At 50.3% G+C, this 20,912-nt stretch overlaps 1 protein-coding gene across 1 annotated transcript; it reads right to left on the reverse strand.

Moving 5' to 3' along the window:
- Positions 1–623: 623 nt before the first annotated feature.
- cdk12 (cyclin-dependent kinase 12) lies at positions 624–19,493 on the reverse strand. Its single transcript, XM_049003136.1, is given in 19 exon segments — positions 624–1,331; positions 1,334–1,410; positions 3,249–3,680; positions 4,423–4,646; positions 4,728–4,859; positions 5,234–5,350; positions 5,463–5,540; positions 6,355–6,456; positions 6,633–6,689; positions 6,775–6,964; positions 7,591–7,761; positions 7,871–8,010; positions 8,168–8,262; positions 8,264–8,332; positions 8,334–8,346; positions 8,731–9,089; positions 9,091–9,436; positions 16,424–17,708; positions 19,330–19,493. Coding segments are annotated over 18 exon segments (4,329 nt in total). The 5' UTR covers positions 17,671–17,708; positions 19,330–19,493; the 3' UTR covers positions 624–851.
- Between the last annotated feature and the right edge of the window lie 1,419 nt (positions 19,494–20,912).

Below are 20,912 nucleotides of genomic sequence, written 5' to 3' on the forward strand. Positions count from 1 at the left end.
CCACATTTGACATTTCGTGGGGGGGTGGGAGGGGGGGGGGGGGGTGACGGACAAACTCCACTGCAGCAACTTTGGCCCGAGACACCGGAAACAAACAAAAATACGATTATGCTAGCCGAAACGCGCTTTTTATATTAGGAGCTTTGCAATCACATGAGATGGGGTGGAAACAAAGTGACTGGGATTCTCTGAGGATTCAGAAGGAGGCACGTGGACAATCAGGGAAAGTTCTCTGCATTATTCAGTCGTATGTATTGGTACCCCCTGCAGCCACCCTACCGCTCATTTCCATGCATCCAGACAGACCCAGGGAACAGTCAAAAACAACTGCTTATAGAGAAGAGAGGAAAAAAAGGAGGGGGGGGGGAAATGAAACAAAAACATAGACTCCTGTACTTGACCCTCACAATGGGAAAACACATTGAGATGCCTCACATCATTCATTCTGTGTGCAAACAATCCATGGCAGGTTACATTCTAGGGCTGCTCTCTGCCTTCGCCTCGATACACACGGATGCTCGCTTTAACCAGGTGAAGACTGTGGGCGGAGCCTCCTCCCAGGGGCCTTTGCAGGACAGCCCCGCAGTAGCCTGGCTGGGGGGGTGGGGGTGGGGGGTGGGGGTGGGCACTTGGGGATTGGGGCTTACCAGACTGCCTTCTGCAACATCCCTCCAAAACCTTCAATGTTTACATGCCCCTCACTGTCCTCCCTTCCCTGGTCCCTTCTATTTTTCATCTCAGGCAAGTGGAGTATGACCAAGTACTAAACAAGCAGGTGTTCCACACTTGCTGTAACCCTGCCCCTGATTATTCAGGCTGCTCACATAGCGATAGATTCCTTAAGACGCCCGTCAGTAGGGTCCCCCTTTACCCCTGCCTGGACCCTGTGCCTGGGGTTGGCTGTTGCCCTGGAAGCCCTTGCTTCCCTGGCCCCAAGCCTCGTTACTAGGGAAACCAGGGACCCCAGGCTTGGCTGGGGCCCCGTGAGCGAATCGGAAGTCCTGGTCCCGTGGGAATTGCGCCGCTGTGCTGAGGGTCGGGACGGGCTCACCACAGAGCTGGGTCTCTGGAGATTTTGGAGAGTCTGAGGGCTGAGTCCAGGACACAGGCGCCCCCTGCTGCTGGGAGGACCGCGCCACAGCCCTGCCCTCCACAGACATCTCGTCTTTGTGGCCCGGCTGGCTGTCCTCTAGAAGCGGCCTGGGATCAGTGTCCGGCTGAGACAGTAACTGGAGGAGGGCAGCTGCTACTGCAGGGTTGATGTCCTCGCCCGTGTGCGACTCGCCAGCTGGGTGGAGCGGGCCGAGAAAGGCAGCGGGGGGGCGGCCCTGGTGGGGAGGGGGGGGCGTCTCTCTGAAGGCAGAGGTCCCTGGCCCACGCTGACCGGCTTCCGCCTTCTGACCGCGCTGTCTGAATGGGGTCAAACACAAACACGGGTCAGTCACGCGTCACGGAACCGAACACGCCTCCATCTTTATCTCACTCCACAATCTGAAGGTCACGTCAGGCTGCTAAGATTCAGACACTTCCTATCAGAAGAGCCAGTGCAAACTAAACACCATTTACACACACAGGCTCAGATGCAACACACACTGCAGCTATAGTCACCCAAGGCACTGCATGGAAACGCAGGCATCGATTTTAATCACAGTTTGCTAAACTGTGACTAGAATCTGCTTTGGATCCTGTTCCATCTACAGCACAACTGGCACACTGCAGACCCCTTAAAATGCAGACATATTACACTGCAAAAAAACACTGACAAAGTGGTTATGAACACCGAAATCCTGTGGTTAAAACACTAGACCTGGTAAATAAAAAGCACAGATTTCACACAGTTTTGAAGACATATACAGAACCCAGACGATGTAGCAGAATAACGTTCATTCACATGACAGCAATCTTAACAAAACTTAACAAAAACATGCTTCTGAGTTAGATTACCCCCAAACAAGTAGCCCCAGGCCCAGAACCGAATTCACCAAGATCGGACAATTATCAGTATGCAAACCAGTGAAAAGTTTTATTAATAATAATAAAAAAAAGACCTTCTGCATCAATAGTCTAGGTGGCAGTACGGGGTTAGAAGGTGACGGAGGAGGGTGTATTAGGGGGGGTGTGAACATGCCTTGAGAGTCGTCAGAGTTGGAGGAAACTCCAGTTGTAGTAGCTCACATTCAACCACCTCAGACTGAGTACAAACTAACGGTTCTGATTATCCTAAATCGGGATCGTGACTGCCGGCAGGTGGTCGTCCCACACAGTGTGGGGCAGAAACCTCGGTCATCCAATCATGGGTGGTTAGAAGACCGATTGACGTTAACCCCCAAATGCGGATGTGGCGGGTATCTTGTGGGCAGCACACAGCCACAGAATCATTGTGAAGGGCTCAGCCTGGCTGCCCGCAGCTCCCACTCCGAGGGGGGGGCAGACAGAGGGAACCCCTCACATTTAATCCTAATTCTCACTCTCTCAAAAACAAGAAAAGAAAAGATGAAGCACATAAAACATGATGGGAATGGAGTATATGGAGGAGAAGAAGGAAGACATGCAGTTGAGATCTATGGTTTAAAACATTTATTTTCAAATTATAATTTATTAGATTTTATGCATATAGACTTACAGACATGTTTTAAAAGAAAAACGTTGTAATAGGATGGGAAAAAAAAACAGAGAACCCAGTAGCCTTGAGAGGGTGGGGGCAGTGAGAGATAACAGTACGTGTTTGTACACCCCCACTGGTGCCCCCGTGCCCCCCCAGCTTAGGACTGCGCCCCTTCCAGTCCACGTGACTGACCCCGACCCCCCCCCCCCCCCCCCCCCCAGACAGATGTGTTGCGACAGGTGAGACAGGTGCTCTGCCAATCGTGACATTGTTGGAAGGGGTGAGATGGGAGACTATGGGTGGGGGGGGGGGTGTAGGGGGGGCAGAGTGGCTTGATCCCCTAGTTGAACTTCAGCTCCAGCGACAATCAGTTTGCACATTGAAGTGTCCGTTTAAAAAAAAACAAAAAACAAAAAAACATTCATTTAACAGTAGCGGATTTGTGCTTCTTTATAGCTGGAAAAATGTGTTTGCTTCAAAAATGTACAAATTCTAGAAAAGCAGACCCATAAAACATAAGCCAGCCGAGGGCGGGGCTGCGACACGCGGCTCCATTCTCGCCCGTCCCTGACCCGCCCCACGTGCTGGACATCAGTGCCCCGGTGCTCTCTCAGTGCCCCCTAGAGACTGAAGTCAGACTTGCCCTTGCGATCGCCAGCAGCGGCACCACGGGGGACGGGCTCCTCTGATTGGACGCCATTGCTCTCGTCGGCTTGCTCCGCCCCCTCGCCCGCCGGTTTAATCAGCTGTCCCAGCAGCAGCGCCAGGAAATTAGCCTGGTCCTCCTGGCTAAGGGACGGATCGGCCGGCGGGGCGGGCTCCGGGGGTTCCTCGGGCGCTCCCGCGGGCTCCTCTTCCAGCTCGGCTCGGAGCGGCGCCCCCTGTTGGTGGGAGGGCTCGCTGAGTACCGACAGCGACTGACTGAGGTTCTCCAGCTGCCGTTGGCTCTCGGGGTGGGCCGACACACTGAGCAGCTGGGCCACCTGCGGGAGGCTCAGGTCCGTCTGCCTCTGCAGAAGGTTCAGGAGCACCGCCAGCTCACTCTGGTTCAGCTGCTCCGTGGCCGCGCCCAGACCTGGGGACACATGGGGGGGGACAGAAGGGGGAAAGTTAGGGGAGTGTCTCTGTGTGCCGGGTCCTCATCCGGTCGTGGGATTCTCACCTGTAACAGGTTTACTGTGCTTCACGTGGTCCAAGGCTGGGGGCGGGGTCATCAACACAACCAACATCACCCACCTATCGCCTTTGACTAAACTCGCATCACAACGCTGCCCCCTGCAGCTCCCCTTAGCAACCGAATTGTCCTGTGGCCCGTCGCCACGGATAAAAGGAAATTTTGGGACACGCATACAAGGCAAATCAAAAGCAGCTGACGTCCTCGTGCGAGGTCGCCTAGCGACGCCGACCCGCGGGTCTCTAGCACGGCATGAGCCCCCGGTCACATGACACACGTGGTGCCTCGTACCTTATCTTTACTGACGCTTGTTATAATGAGCAAAAATATTGGGTTGACAGATTTAATCACGATTTGGGCCAAAATCCCAGACGTGTACAGTATCAGAAACCATGGACAGAGGTGGCACTGCCTTCCACAGAGGTTACTGTGTCACCGTGGACCTGGCAGTGACACATATTCGCTAAGGACCTGCTACATGGGGCGAGACAAGGGAAGGAACGACAGGCATGCTGGAGGCTGTCTGTCTGGAACCCCCTCCCATTCCCCCCACCTCTAGCTTAAGTGGACCTGCAGAGGCAAATGGAGGTGGCGGGGGGCTGAGAGGGCATGGTGGTCGGGGGGGGCAGAAAGTGCCTCTCACCTGCCAGCTGATTGTCGCCGGTGCCTGAAGACTGGGAGCGGCCCGGGGCGGCTGCAGGTGGGGGTGCCCCGGCGGGGCTAGCCGGGGGCCGGCTGTTTTCTCCACTGGGGGGCCCAGCGGGGTCCTTGCGGGGCACTTTGGGCACATCCTCAGGCAGCCCGCTCTGACGTTGCCGCCTACGTTTCTTGCTCCAGAGCTCATGGCAATCCTGCCAGTGCGGGAGGCTAGAGGGGTAGGGGGCCAGAGGTCATTTAATGGGGGGGGGGGAGGTCAGGGGTACATGCCACAGCAGGTGGGGCACTCACTCGGGCGGGGCCATCTTGCTGGGCTCTACGTCGATCAGGAAGTCGCTGTGGAGGGCCTGCTCTGCCGTGCAGCGCCGGCCGGGGTCAAGGGTCAGCATGTGGTCCAGCAGGTCGAGGGCAGCGGTGGGCAGGCTGCAGGCGGAGAGAACAGGTGAGACACACACAGGCGCCCACACACACAGACAGACAGGCACACACAAGCGTCTGTATTCATACCGTTGTAGGGACCATCCATTCCTTTCTATGGGCAAAGCCGTAATCCTAACTGATAACCTTAACCGCTACCCAGCCCTAACCATACAAACAAAACCAAAGACTTTCTGCCATTTTCGGTATTTGATTGCATTCACAAATTTTTTGAAAACTGAGTTATCCCTTGTGGGGTATGAGAAAATGTGAGTTTTTATGCTGCGGGGGACAATGGATCCCCACAGATAGACAGGCAGACAGGCAGGCAGGCAGGCAGACAGGCAGACAGGCAGACAGGCAGACAGGCAGACACCCACAAAGAGAACTCCTCGCGTAGCCGCCGCCTATACTGCTTCTTGGGCTTCATGGTGTTGAAGTAGGGCAGCTTGATGACATCAGGCCAGACTGCCGGGCAGGGGCTGCCGCAGAGGCGGCTGAACAGGGGACACAGGGACGGTCACTCCGTGAATTAAATGTTATACTCAAAATTACCGACATAATATGTAAACAGAAAAAAGAAGGTTCTTCCACAAGAGGGCGCCATACCTGATTAGCTCCAGCTGGAGTAGTTCCTGATTTGCCTGGAAAATGGGCTTCTTCGTGAAGAGCTCTCCCAGGATGCAGCTGTAATGGTACAGGGGGCGGGGTCACGAGCCTCTCACTGACACGCTGTTACCGTTTACTGCTGAAAGGATGTTTTTTTTTTTAAGCAGCCCAAGTGCTGAGGCTGTGAGTGGGTAGCAAGAGCTGGAAGAGGAATGCGGGGGGGCGGGGATGTCTGTATGTGTGTTTGGAGGGGGGGGGGGTATTATCCAGCCATAAGACTTAATAAATGCATTACAGAGGCAACTGGGACTTTAGTTTAAATTATAGAAGACCCGCATCAAATATTTAATTAGCTAAATTAGGGAAACAGCTAAAAAATAAACCCAAATAAATTAGTACATTTGTATAAATGGCGGAACAACGGTGACGATGGTGTTAATGTAGAATGAGGAAATTTAATTGGACATTTTAATTATTCAATAACAGATGGCACACAATAGTAAAAAGGTTTAAAGGCCATGATGAAAAGCAAACTGCTACTATGTGATTTAAATGTTTGTCCCCCCCCCCCAACAGAGGACAACTGAGACAGGAAATAAAATTTAAATACATAGTGCATATAAAGTAGAGGAGAGATGAACAGATGAGCTGCGAAGGGCACCGCCCACAAACATCTCACTGAGATTTGATTGGCTGTTTCCTAGAAAAAGCATCCAATGAGAAAGAATTATAGTATGCAGCAGTGGCTTGGCCAGCGTCGCATTGAGAGTGAGAGGGGAGGCTGTTGATTTGTGTGCATCAGAGAGGACAGGACATGTGCAGGTGGTTTGTGTGTGTGTGTGTGTGTGTGTGTGTGTGTGTGTTTGTGCGCGCGTGACGAGGGGGCACTGACCCGCAGCTCCAGACGTCAATGGCCGGGGAATATCTCTCCTCCCCCAGGAGCAGCTCGGGGGGTCGATACCACAGTGTTATCACCTTGTTAGTGTAAGGCCGGCTGTGGGGGGCAGGAGGAAGGCAGGGACAGTTACACCCGTGACAAACAGCTGAGTGTAGCTGCTCTGAAAGGCGGCACCACATGCTCAGCACGGCCGTCAGACACGGGCGACCTCGCTGTCCGCTGATCGCTGACCGCGCTGGGAGATCAGCGTACCATCCGGCCGTCGGACTCACCTCTCCTCCGAGTTGTAGAGCCGGGCCAGACCGAAATCCGCCAGCTTGATCTGACCGCTGTGGAGGAGGAGGAACAAACTCTCGTTAGCCCCTATTTGGGAGACGACGTCCCAACACCCCCTGCCCGAAATTCGGCTGGCACCTGTTGTTGAGCAGGATGTTGGAGCACTTGATGTCCCGGTGCAGGAAGTTCTTCTTGTGGCAATAATCCAGGCCCTCCATCAGCTGCCGCATGAAGCTGCGCACGTGCTCGTGCGAGAACTGCACCAGGCCCGACTCCAGCAGCCCCATCAGGTCGTGGTCCATGTACTCGAACACCAGGTAGAAGGCACCTGGAGGGGGCGGGGCCTGAACTGAGACCGCTGGCTCTTAGGCCAGAACCCCAAAAGTTTTCCTACCGTACGTGCGTGTGTGTGTGCGTGTGTGTTCATTCATTTAGCACTATAGGTGACTGATATTATCTAAAGGCACTTTAACCTATTTATATACAGGCAGCTCTCGACTATAAAATCAACTGGACAGTACGAAACACCCGACACGCAGAGTTCACGCAAGGCGACATGCATAAATTGCATTTCATCCTTTGCTTTAATATGTGTACTTCAGCAGGCATTGCAATACATTTTTGGCTTGGGGGGGGGGGGGGGGGGGGGTAAATCCGACGTGCGTAAAATATGACTCATGTTTGTGTGGGTTTCCAGTTACTGGAAATTTTAACGGGGAAATTCCAGTATGATGTTCCAGGAAAATACGGCAGTGTCGTGGCTCAATGAAGGATCTGCTCTCAATGCAGAACAGCGTGATCATGTAGGAGGCAGAATGAACATGGAGAATCCTGAGCCCGCAGCTGCCTTAGGTCTCCAGTCTGACTACAGTACTGCTCTCGTTTACCTGTGATATACTTATCCTGCATGATCCCCTCCCTCTTCTTTAAATACACTAAACAAGCCCCGCCTACCTTTGTCCTTCTTGAAGTCCAGGGCGTCCTGCTTGTCCGTGACGATCTCCTTCATGTTCACCACGCTGCGGTGGTTCAGCTGCCTCAGGATCTTGATCTCGCGGATGGCTGTGATGGGGAAGCCCTCCTTCTCGTTGTCCAGGCGGACCTTCTTCAGGGCTACCAGTTCGCCTGGGGAGGGACGGAAACAGCGCGGTGACTGACCTACGGAAGGGTCTAAACGGTCATGCAACTCAACTTCAAGCAAAAGGGGGGGGGGGGTGGTGAGGTGCAGGCCTACCAGTGTCCTTGTCCTTGGCCTTGTACACCTGTCCGTACGTTCCCTCTCCGATGATGCCGATGATGTCGAACTTGTCCACACAGCGCTTGCCCCAGTCGCTCTGGGTGTGCTTACGCTCGCCGTAGCGGGGGCAGCAGAACCTGGTTCGCCCATGATGGGGGGAGAGGATTGTAAGGGTTTCAGGAAGCCAATGGTTTTGCCCAAAGCTTAAAAGACCAGCCGGAAACTAGCAGTTGGTTGGTGTAGCTTCCTGCGTTTGGTTCAGCCCGGAAGGCCACCCCTCCCCCCCAAACTCACTTTGGTCTCTTCTTGAAAACGGGTTGCAGTGAGGGTGGGGCCTTTTGGACAGGAGATTGAGGGGGTGACGAGTCTCCACCGGCCAGAATGGGGGGGTAGCGGGAGGTCGCTCAGCAGCGGCCTGCTCCGCACCTCCTTCTCCTTCTTGTGCGGTCTTTGTGGGGGGGGTCTTCTTTGGGCTTCGGGGGTGAGAGAGGGAACATGGAGACGCAACTCTGAACAAGAGGAAATGATGGACATTAACACCCAAAACCTAAAACCATCTCATTTCTCCACGTTGCTATTCTGGCTGGAAGATTCTAAACGGGAACCGTCAGCATCCGTGCCGGCAGAACGGGAAGCCGGCATGGAAATCCGGTCCACGGGACGTGCTCCGAGGGAGACACTGCTTTATTTCTGTCGACAGCCGCATGGCCGGGCTTGTTGCGGGGGCGGTCGGCAGGGAGCTTTAGATTTGGCCACACAGATACAGAAAAATCACTAACTGCTTCACAAGGGGCGGCTGTTGGTGAGTCAATACAGCAAGGGGCTTATGGAGAGGAGTCAGCGTGCTGGCGACTCACCTGTCCTGTTCCCCCAGCAGCATAGGCGGCAAGGGCAGGGGGGGCAGCGTGGAGGTCTTCATGGGGGGCGGCTGGCGGGCAGGACTGCGTGTCGGCAGCACTGCTGGGGATTTGGGCTGAGCCGCCGAGGATGAGGAGGAGGAAGCGGAGGAAGGGGTCGTGTGAGTTGAGGCGGGCTGTGCGACCTCTGGGAGGGGCAGGGGCGGTTGATGTAGCGTGGCTGGTGACGGGGGCAGAGGAGGGGGCAGGGGAGGGGTCTGAGAGGGAGGCAGCGGTGGTGGAGGGGAGGAGAAGGGTGGCAGTGGCGGGGCCGAGGTCTTCTCTTCTCCGCGCTGATTGGCCGGCGGGAGAGGGGGTGGTGGCTAAGGGCGGGGCTTGGGGAGTTGGGTCAGCTGGAGGGGCCTTCTCCCTGTCGGGGGGCTCAGGCTCTGGCTTCACGGGCCGCTTCGCGTTGGGGGAGGATGCGCGGGTGGCCGCAGCTGCAGCGGCCTGTCGCTCCTTCTTCCGCCGGCTGAGCTCAGCGCCCAGACTGGAGTTGAGCGGCAGACAGGAGGTGGATGGAGAGCGGCTGGGGGGCCGGCTGCTGTGGGAACCACCACCGCCCCCCGCAGATGAGTGCTTCTTGTTACGCGAGCGTGAGGAAGAGCGCCGGGAAGAGGACGAGGAGAAGGGGCCCGGGGAGCGACTACGGGAGCGAGCAGAGCGCCTGTGGGGAGAGAGAGAGAGGAGGAGGTGTGGGACTTAACGGCACAGCTAGGAGAATTCAAACACACTGATACACAGTGAAAAGGTCTGGATGACTAGAAACATTTAAGGGCAGTAGCTGGTCTAGATTTTGGACATTAGTCATTTTTAAGGAAAAGAGGACAATAAAAATTTTACAGACCAATTCTCTACTGTCAGTCTAAAAACAGAAAGTTCATTTTCCACATATCTTCACTTCACCAAGCAGAAGCAAGCGTCAAACAACCTGACACATCCTGAACTGGACATAACGTGGAGGAGATCCCAAGCCGCATCATCAAAGCTCGCCGTGCTGAGTGCGCGGTCATCAAAGGGCCGACCGGGGAGACAGTGCCAGCACTCGTACTGGGGGGGGGGTAAATCTCATACCCAGTATTTTAGCATCTCTCCCTTCCCCCAGCAACACTAACTGCCAGCCGAATGCAACAGTCAATCCTGAGAAAGAACATTTTTGTTCAAGTCTGCTCAGTGCTTGTTTTTCACAGGGGTGTGTGGACCCAACGCCTGGCGAGGGATGAGGCCCAGTGAAACAGGGCGGCGTCTGTCCCATCCTGCCCCACACAGCAACAAGAACCTGCAGGCTCCTAATCTCCAGATCAGCTGTTAAATACTTCAAATTAATTTGTTATATGTCTGAAGAGATTTGGAACACCCGACCACAAAGTTGCGTATATACTCAAAACCCAAGGGCATGCCACACATTTTATACACATGTAGCAGCAATTACCAAACACAAGCTATTTTTTAAAAATAAATCAGTTCATCACATTTGCCAAAAATTGAAGGTGAGCATCACACTACTCATTTCCCCAATTAGAAAATCTAAAATATGAAGATATTAACACTGATTTGTAAAATGATGCACTGAAATATAAATGCACCCCCCCCCCCCAGTCTTCACACAACCAGCCTATTACTAGTGACAGTTTCGAAGAGGCTTCACAACAGCAGTAACTGAGAGGGATGGTTGCTTTTTTAAAAGGCTCTTATGAAACAGCCTCTTATAAAACAGACACCGGTCTTGACATGAAATCAAGCAGGAGGTCTGCAAACCACAATTACATCTTAATGCTGCCTTCTGCAACCTCTGCAGTCACCAGTCAAGGTGCCTGCACCCCCTAGTGGCCACACTGAGGATGGCTGGGAGTCGGGCTGCATTTGCAAAGCTAGACCACTGTATAATAATACGTTCGCCGCTTTTTCTTAACTTTCAGATCACAACCAGGCCGAGGCCTTTGCTGCCACTTTCGTCCTCACAGTTGGTCTCCACACGCAGTGCAGCCGTTCGCATTGAGCAGGCAGTGGGGAGGCTGGGCTCTTACACTGGTTCGCATATTTTTCGCGTGGATTTCCTCTGGGCCCTCCAGGTTCCTCCCACAATCCAAAGGCGTGCAGCTAGGCAAACTCGCATTCCTAAATTGCCCATAGTGTGAGTGAGCGCACCGTGATGGATAGGCATACTGTTCGGGGGTGTTCTTTTGCCTTATGCCCTCTGCCATCTGGGAGGGGTACTTGTCCCATAACTCCGACTCAGACAAGCAGATTAACTAGGAAGCTGCTACATTCATGTGCATCACCGTCACCTTATTCACAAAAGAGAATGACACAAGTAAAAGGTGGTGGAATCAAATTAAATAATCGTGTTCGACGAGGTTCATCCGCAGATGCTCACGAATCCCTCTCTAAACAAAGAAAACGTAGACCATGACCTTGAAACTGCTCAAAACAGAGCAAATATGAAGAATAATTCTGAGAAGTAAATCTTACTCACTTATTCAGCTCACAAAGGACCCTCTAAGCCTATGACATGGAGGTCGTCAGTCTGTACTAGAGTACCGATGGAGTAAAAGCTGCTTTGTGAAACATCCAATAGTGTTTGTGCCCTTCAGGGGGTAAAAGTAAAACATTAAAGACATTTTTCAAAGACATATAACCCAGCACTGCCTCCCTCTACATCCGCATGGCTGTAAGAAAAAAAAAAACCTTTATTTACACATCTTAAGCAGGGGTCAGTGGTTTGGCGCAACTCAACGTGCCACTGAAATTCACAGAGAAGGTGTGAAGAGGTAAACCATGGGAAGAAGCAGCTTTCATGAAAGAAACGCTCTTTAAACTGCGCACATCGCACTGCACCTCTTTTACAGAATACAGCAGCAGAAAATATTACTGTGAATTAGTGTTGCACTGTTCACCGGTTTTAATTTCCCGTACGGTATGAATTTTTCATTTCAATTTATCACTGTAGTAATTATTAAAATCATGCCAGTTAAGCAAGCATTTTGTCATCACGCTAAATATTCAGTAATAATCAATAAAACGTGTGTCTATGGAGCTAAATATTTGTTTATAATCAATTAAACAATGTGCTATCTAGGTAAATGTACATCATTACATGTCAGTGAACCAATTCTTAGCGAGCTAAGTACATGATTATAATAAAAAATGTTTTTGAGCTGACTATACATTAATAACTTCATAAATCATACCAGTTATACTACCAAAATAAATGTAAATAATTTTTATAATTAATAGGGACGGGAAAATATTTCAATTTTATGATTAACTGCGGTCCTGGCTGCGATTAAATATTTATTAACACAAAATTCCAAGAATGATCTACTTAATTTATGCCTTTACCCCGTGACTTGAAAATATTTTTGCTGCATTTTACTTATATCTGTCCTTTTACCATGTAGGTGGCGCTACTTTCTCTCTCACCTATAGGAGAGTTGCAACATTATTGCAAAATTGCCTTGTGCCGCCATCTTGGTGCATTGTCAGTCAGGGTAATGGGGTACTCTGAGCATGTGACTGCAAGCAAGTCAAGTCGGGCTTTATTCTCACACCAGTCATTTTCATTACACTGCTCATGGTGACGTGAAATACGTAAAAGCAAAATAAATAAAACCGTTATTGTGATATCAGTGGCCTGTACTACGAAATGGGGTTACTGGCTTATTGGGGTAACTTGTCAGATTTAAGGTACAACAGTTTAAATTCATATTCGTTTGCTTACATTTTGCCCAGACTACCTTAAATTCGACAAGTTACCCCGATAAGCCAGTAACCCCGCTACGTAGTACAGGCCACAGGGCCGATTCCCAGCCTTGAATAATACCTGTATAAGATTCTAATTTATGTCTTGGCACATGCAATTAAGTTAAAGTCCTTCTGAAACATGGCATGAGAGTTTTAGACATGTTTATTTTCAGCTATTCTTTTCAGCCAGAAGTCATTTTAAGTGCTTTGAAAGACAGATTGGTTTTGTTCTCGAAGAAATATCCTCACACATTCCTCAAATAAAACGATTTTGGTAAACAAGCCTTTGGCCTTTTCTTCGGAGGTTTCCACAATGTTTCAGGTGACTCTGCATTTGTAAATTTGTGTTCCATTTAGAGCTTTTTAAACATCTCTCCAAACATGAGAAGCGGCTCATACCTCATTCCTATCGGGCTGAAATCTAATCAGAATCGATTTGGATTGGACTGAATCGAATGGTCAGCTTGGGTACCGGAATTGAATTGGGGCATCTGTGCCAATACCCGGCTTTTTAAAAACATTCGCATTTTATTGACGCAAATGCTTGATGCCGCAATATGGGTGAACTTAGGTGGAAAAAAATAGTAATATACAGTGAAAACTTGAAAATCTTAAAAAAAATATTGTGATACAAATTTTTTCCAGTGTGTTAACAAGGCCGCTTGGGTTTATTCTTCATCTTACAGCAATTCATGCTGCTCATAAATATTTTTTTTAAAAACCCACAGATTAATGGTTCACGATGACCACAGATGTGTCCCACGGTCCTGCTAATCAGCTACTGCATCGTCCTCTAATTTAAATCACACTGGGGTGTGTTTCTGCATGTCTGGAATAAACTGATATTGCCGCAGCTTCTATCCTCAGAGTATTTCTTTGCGTGTGTGAATACACACGGTGTCAGAGACATGATGGACATGTTGAAATCAGCACACCTCTGCGGGCCGATGCAAGGCAGGCGGAAGGAAATGGGCGTGTGATTCACTGTAGCTAATGTGCTAATGCAACAAGCAGCCTCGATCGGACTGGAAACAGATGGGGGATTTGCTTCTTGCAAGTCTGCAAAGCAGAGTCTGTACGACCGGCTCGCTGGGTGACAGACCCAACGCACGGGTGACTGGCGCTGCTCTGGACGGCTGCGGACAGCCCTCATACGAGGCACGCACCCCTCGGCTGGCGGCCAGCCAACGGTCCAGGACAGTGCAGACCGCACAGGTGACACGCCCGGAATCCCTCTAACACACAGCAAGCTGGTACAGCTGTTAGGGCTGAAAGCCTAGACTTGCCCCATAAAGGCCGGACTTGTTTACCACTTCTGCAAAAATCCCAGCAGCAGGAAAACAATCGTTCAGCCCCATCAATCACATTTCAAAAGCTGATCTTGCAAAAAGTACCAGCAAAGTGGGAAAACATACATAGCACTGCGCCTTAAATATGGTTTTTATAAGAGCAAAGCTATTTGCAAAAGTGCATGTGAAAGGAGTAGTTTAAAGGGTTAGACATAGGTCACGACCCACCACATCCTGTACAGCCTTTCACCTGTTAATGGTTAAGTCCTATATATAATTTTAGTGTTTAAATAATTTATGGAGAATTGGGGTCTAGCTAGAAACTTTGGCCCCCCCGCTTCAGTTGGCACTTTCAGTCTGAAGGGTAGACAGACCCTACACAGTGTTGGACCCCCTGAACCTGCCAGGGCATCCATGACCCTGCGGCAGCCCAGATGGAGAATGACCCTCGGCCTTCTATCGATATACCAGTAGCCCAAAATGAGAGTGTGACTCACTTCAGGAGAGTCCAAAACGACAAGCTGCCCTGAGCACAACTTCCTGTCAGTACCGTGGAGGACATCCAGACCTGGGTTTAGAATAGGGCCGCCAAGCCGAGGTGACGGCGGAGGGTGGGGCTGTGAGAGTGACCCCAGTGAGTCACATGCTGGGCTCACGCAGGCCGAACTCTGGTGGGTGGGGCTGCAACACTCAGCCCCCAGATGACTGTCACATGCACAAAGCTCCCTGAACAGGCAGGCTGGCATGACACCCCATTTCCCCACTCACACCAACACAGACAAACACGGCTGCATAAAGTCAACACCCCCCCCGACATGGGCAGGCCTTAGATGTACATTACGGCAAAGAGCTTAGCTGGAACTCAGAAATGATAGGGGATCGTGTGCGACACTAAAATCACTCCCCGCTTCAGTCTGCTCAAAGGAACCATCTTAGCCCCCAAGGGGGCATAGAACTGACTGCCCACCAGCATCATAACATGCATCATCGTGAGAAGGTAACGGCTATAATAAAACTAATGGAATTCGGTGCAAGATGTTAATTACACTTATAATTTAGCTTCCCCTTCATGGACCTTGAGAGTAGGAAAAATTTTGGCTAGGGACAATTAGCCCCCAAGGAGAGATTTGATATTTTCAGGGAGGCAATACACTCTCACCTTTTGAGACTATGAAGGTGTAATTATGGAAATTTGGCTAGCTCAACATGTCCCCTATGGTTAAAAAGAAAAAGAAAAAAAATCAACCCTAATTAAAATTTCCCAAACCAAACAAATGAGTAATTAAATTTCACCTGCTTGTTAGGACATATATTTTTTTTTAGATATAAAAAAATACATCTGGCACTTTAGAGTTAGACACATTCTGTGGTCGTCAACAACCTGCTGAGACAGACTGGAAGTAAGCGAGCAGCACTGATTAGAGCGACTCGTCTCAAGCTGCGGACACGTACTACCGCACCATTTACGTTACAGTTTTGGACCCGGACCTTACCAGTCTGACAGTCTAACTCCTAACCCACGGAGTGCCGTGTCACTAATCTGCCAGTCCCACTAACCCAGTCACAGTCATTGCCGTGGAGGGTTGGTGTTCGTAATGATTAACCGCCGCCACCGCTGGTCACCCCGCGGTCTCATACCGCCATTCAGTGATGACGGAACACAGATTCACGACAGAACAAGAACACTCCCCTTCCTACAGCCTCTGGTCAAGGTCCAGCAGGCCGTCGAGCAGACGAGCAGAATCAAAATGGCCGACGAGGTGGATATTGATTTTCCTTCCTATTATAGGGCACTAAATAGAAGTCTTTGCAGCCCTTGTAGGACTACATGGAGACAATGCTGCAAATAGTGTGATCTAAAACTTTAGACGCAAAAAGACTTTGTCATGACTATGGTCAGGAGGAATAAATGATACTGAGATTAAACACTAAGCCTCAACAATCCATGCGCTAAAACAGCTGCTATTCAACCTACACCTCTAAATGTGATTTTCCAGACTGGTTTCCCTAATACTTGTGAGTAAAGACCTAGAATCACCTGAACACATTCTATGTCTTTTATGGCTTATGGGAGAGCTAACCACTCCAAAGCAATGCATGCTGGGAGAGCCAACCATGTGCTGCTGACAGTCAGTGACCTTAGTTTTCCACAAGAGACCACAGCTGACAACAAATGTCACCCGTCCCAACCCCCCCCCCCATGTCCGGCCTGCCCCGCAAACACACACCTATCAGAAGAATCTAAAATCACACCCGAAACATTCAGGGCCCATGTTCAGTTCCGGAAATATCATGACAAAGGTAATGTTATCGCTTTCCCACGGTCCCGGGATGCTAAGCGCTACAAGGCATGGACCCAGTGCACTTTGGCATCATGCCGCGGCCTACAGCAACGGCCCACGGATCTCCCCAACTCCCTCAGACTACGAAGAACCACAACCTGGACCTTGACACAATGACATGTGAAGCGGCACTGAACCCATGGCATCTTCGTGAAAAGTGTCAAGTCAAGGCCAGCTCCCCTGGGTGGTCACCCTGCGGCAGATGCGACTTCCTGAAAGAACCTATGCCATGACGGGCGCAAGTAACAACGGAGCGGGAAGCGGCTGTGCCGCACTCACCGGGACATGGGACTGAGGCTGGAGGATCTCCGGTTGCCATAGGGACTGAGCGAGGAGCGTTTCCTGGAGGAGTAGGGGCTGCTGTCACGCTCGTAGCTGGAGGAGCGCTGCCGGCCACCGTAGGGGCTGTCTGAGCGCTGTCGGCTGCGCCTCGACACCTCCCGGTACGGGCTGGGGCTCTGCTGGGCCTGTCGCCGCCGATGATGGTAGCTCTCCTCCACGTCGAGGCTATAGCTCCCACCCAAGGGGCTGTCAGCACCTCCGCGTTTGGGGCTGGGGGACTGGATGGAGGCGAGGGCCTTTCTGCGAGGGCTCCCCCTGGAGGACGGCCGGCGCTTGGGACTGGCCTTGTAGCTCTTAGACTTGCGGTGGCCCTTGTCGGCGCGCTCCTTCTGCGAGGAGCCGTGCTCTCCGCTTCCCTCGCGTCGCTGCTGCTTGTCCTTGCGTGGCTTGGCCGAGCGGCCGGCGTCATCCTTACTGCGTGAGGACGAGGACGAGGACGCTGTGCTGCTCACGCTAGCCCCAGGCTGGGCCAGCACACTCTGGGGCAGTTTGGCCCTCTTCAGTACCAGGTCCCCCTCTATCTGGGCCGGCTGCCGGGACCCAGATGACAAGGTGGCCACGGAGGCCACTTTCTCCTTACTTTTCCCTGAACTTCCTTTTTCCCGGTCCCTGCTGCTCTTTTTCTTGGAGCTGCCGCAGGACTCTGCCGAGTCTTTAGCTCTGTGCGAGTCTTTGGACTTCTTACGGGGGTGCCTGTGCTTGTGTACCCGGCCGTCCCTGCTCCCGCCGGCCCCGCCCCCCTCGTCCTTACCGTAATCCAAGTCTGCCTCCAGCCTCTCCCCCCCTCTACGGTCTGCGGAGGGGCGGGATGCGGGGGGGTCCGAGAAGGTGTCCGAGTCCGAGCTGATGTCGTCATACTCAACAAGTGGCTTGATGGCGCTGACGGCAGGAGGCGGTGCGGAGCCCAGCGCTGCAAAGGCGGCCGCCGGGCTCAGCGCCGACGATTCCCGGCCGTGCTTAGACGACTTGTGCCGCTTCCGCTTGGAAGAGGAGGAGGACGACGAAGAGGAGGCGGACGACTTCGAGAGGAGTTTGCCGTCTCTGCTCGTCATGTTGGCGGCTGAGGAGTGCGGCGACAGCAGCGGCTGATAAGCCCCGCCGGTGCCGCTAGCTGGCGGAGGCTGCAGTGAGGCGCTGGGGTCCGGCTTCCTCTTGCTTCCATGGTGTCGGTCTGACCCGGGCATTCCTCACGTCAGCGGCGATCCGTCTCCCAATCGCGGGCCTACGCAGCCGAGACAATACATTAACGGCAGAACTGCACTCCAAAATCCGGTTAAAATGGTCATTAAAAAAACGTTTACAAAGCAAACAACAAAAAAAAGTATGCCCACGTTCCGTCCTTATGCTTTATCCGAGTTAATCCCAGTCAGGTTAGTAGCATGTTTCTGGCGTTTTGTACAGGAAAAAAAAATTAGCTAGAAACAAAAAAATACGCTACTTAATAATGAGCGGCTCAGCGTGTTGCAAGTTTTAATAGCCGGTTACAAAGAATCAAGCGGTAAGTCGGAGAATGGAGCTCGGTCTCCCCCGTTTCGGTTTGCTTAGCCGGCGCTGTTGTAGGTAGCAAGCTAGCTAGCTAGCTAGCTTTTCGTAAAAAACGAAAAGGGGGGAAAAAATAACCCCCTTTTCAAACAGCCACCTTTAGCCTTCTGTGAGGCTTTAGCAAAGGTGGCAGTTCCTTCAGTTTACGTTGAGTTCGGAAACAAGTAGTAGTCCATGATGAATGGGCAATATTGTTTCACAGAACTGAAAATGAAAACTTGACCCGGTTGGTACTGTTTACATGTTCGCTTTAATTTTCAATTTTTGTCTCATTATATTTGATGTTTGGTAAGAAATTATAGTATATTCGTGTGCAGAAGATGTCCCAGTTTATTAATAGTGGCCCTGGGAATCGACCAGGCCTGCATTTAGGGCGATGTTTGCGGATATAAGAACACCCACTGCCCCTGCTGTTATGAGGAGAGGACAGCCGCCATTGTGGCTCCTCCTACGAGCTTCAGCTTCTGCGCTCCTCTTGCTCTCTCCAGAACTCGAGCCGGAAGTCTCGGTCGCTGTCAGTCTTGACGGTAACTCGGCAACAACCTTTTTTTCCCAAATGCGACGCCCGCCCTCCGTTCTTGGCGCGCTGCTGTGACACCCCTCAACCTGCAGGGGGCTTCGACATAAACTACTGTAGTTGTGAAAGTTGCACACACACAAAAAAAAAAACCGGCTGTCTCACAACAACCGCAATCTTCTGTGTAAGACCCCATTCATATTACCCAAGCATCAGTCCCGCAGTTGTAATAAAAAAAAAGAAAAGGCTGCTGATAGGGAAATGTTTGTGATTTTATTATAGAAAAGTCCATAAGTCATCCAAGAGTTCCAAACAAAATCAAATTAGCTACCGCGCAAGTTTGCAGATCAGTATTTTAACGTCATGACCACGTTTAAGTGTTACGTATGAGTACACCGTTTCCAAAAAATCTCGAATATCTACCTATATATATGATACGACAACGTTGAGCCAGAGGCTAAAGAATATTAATCTAGCGCTAAAATACCTGAGGCCTAAGTCTATATAAGATCCATCACAGAAGCAGACTAAAATGATCGAATCAAGTGTCCTTCTTCCACGGGAACCGAAACCAATGTATGAAGCGGAGCCCTTCCTAGCTAATTAGCGCAAAAATCCGCAAATACAAACCAGGTGAGAAAAGCTTTCCAGTAAGGATCTTTACTCGCTGACTACCTCTCTACTGTAGCTTGCTGTAACGACGGCGTTCGTTCCTCTCCCACGAAATATAACAATCTAAGAAAAGTAAAACGTAGGTTAATTTCATTACAATCGCACGTTTCACCTTCTATCTTCATCAGTGAGGAGTTGTGTCGCCGAGATCTTCCGAAATTAGCTATAACTAGCTTTTTAGAAAAATCACATGATGAGCGAGACAGCTTGCTAGCTAACTAAAAGCATTCCCTGCAGGCAAGCTTGTTCTTCTGTCACATGTTGATGACGTACGGGAAGTACTTCTAGTGGCGACGGAAGAGAAAGGGTTTCGTGTTTTATGTGCAGTTTGTATTTTTGTTATTGCATAGGTGATTATGGTATTCAAAAGCATGCCGTGTGTTTTCCATATAACTACGATTTTTCCATTTGAGAATAAGAGAATTGTTACGGTCAAAGCCATTGGACTTAGAAGAATATGGAATTTCGTTAACGGGTCACTTGGGGGGCATACAGAATTGCCATGTGGAGGTTACGGTTTGACGAAGGTCTGCGTTGTGTTTTGCAGAGGGAGCTCCGTTTTGCTGCAACTCCGGCACAATAGGTGGCGATGTACGCCTTTGCGTTTATTAATAAGTCGCCATTAACGCCAAAGACAACGATCAATTAAGTTTTAAAAAGGTATATTTTGTTGCTAGAACAAATATTGCTGTCTAGACTATTATCACAGTCTTGACTTTAATTTCCTCTTTTCATAATTATGTGGACCTACGTACCATAAAAAGGTAAATCTACCCACAAATATAACTTCTAACGTATGATCCACATACCGAAACGCATTAGGAGGTGAACATGAGGAATGGCATTCATAAATTGATCCTTGCATTTTATTTTTACTTCCTCACTACTTCTCTGGTAAATTAGGATATCCTGTTTTTGACGGAGATCTTCACTTTAAACCACACCAATCTGACCCCATTAACCTGGCTTCAATAGCGTTAGAACCACTTGGTGATAAACAACCATTCAAGTCATACATTGAAAACAAAACCCACGTGTTGTTAACCGTGTTTTGATTGACGTTACTGAACTATTGAGTTTTAGGTTTCATTGATTTTCTCTGAAATTGGATCGCGTGAAAGCTGTATTAGGTATTGAACCCACATTAATCAGATGTCTGCTGTGTGCACACCGCAATGCCAATGAAGCACTTACATGCCATGAAAATAGTTAACATTTTTAATAATAATGATAATAGTAACATACTTTACATCTGAAACAAATCTCAAAGTGCTGCAAAATAAAAACGTTATAATGAAAACAACATAAAACACCTTTTTTTTTTAAATGAGGCAACCCGCAAAATTAATTAAAACCCATAAGTTCTGCTAAAAAGAAATGTTTTAAGTCCCTTTTTAAAACGCAATAGTCTGTGGTGCCCTCAAATGATCCAGGAGGGCGTTCCATAGTTGGGGGGCAGAACAGATGGCCCAAATACCCATGGTGCTGAGCTTAGTCCTGGGGAGGAGAAGGTGATTTGAGTTCGTGTTGGGGATAGTGGGGTAAGAAGTTCTTTCAGGTACAGGGGGGCATTGCCATAGATACAGTGGTGAGTAAGAAGGGAAACCTTTTGTTCAATCCTGGCAGAGACGGGAAGCCAGTGAAGTGAATGAAGAATGGGTGAATGTGTTCATATTTTTGCACACTCTTCAGGGT

This window comes from Brienomyrus brachyistius, unplaced genomic scaffold, assembly GCF_023856365.1.
Source record: "Brienomyrus brachyistius isolate T26 unplaced genomic scaffold, BBRACH_0.4 scaffold75, whole genome shotgun sequence".
Lineage (NCBI taxonomy): Eukaryota > Metazoa > Chordata > Actinopteri > Osteoglossiformes > Mormyridae > Brienomyrus > Brienomyrus brachyistius.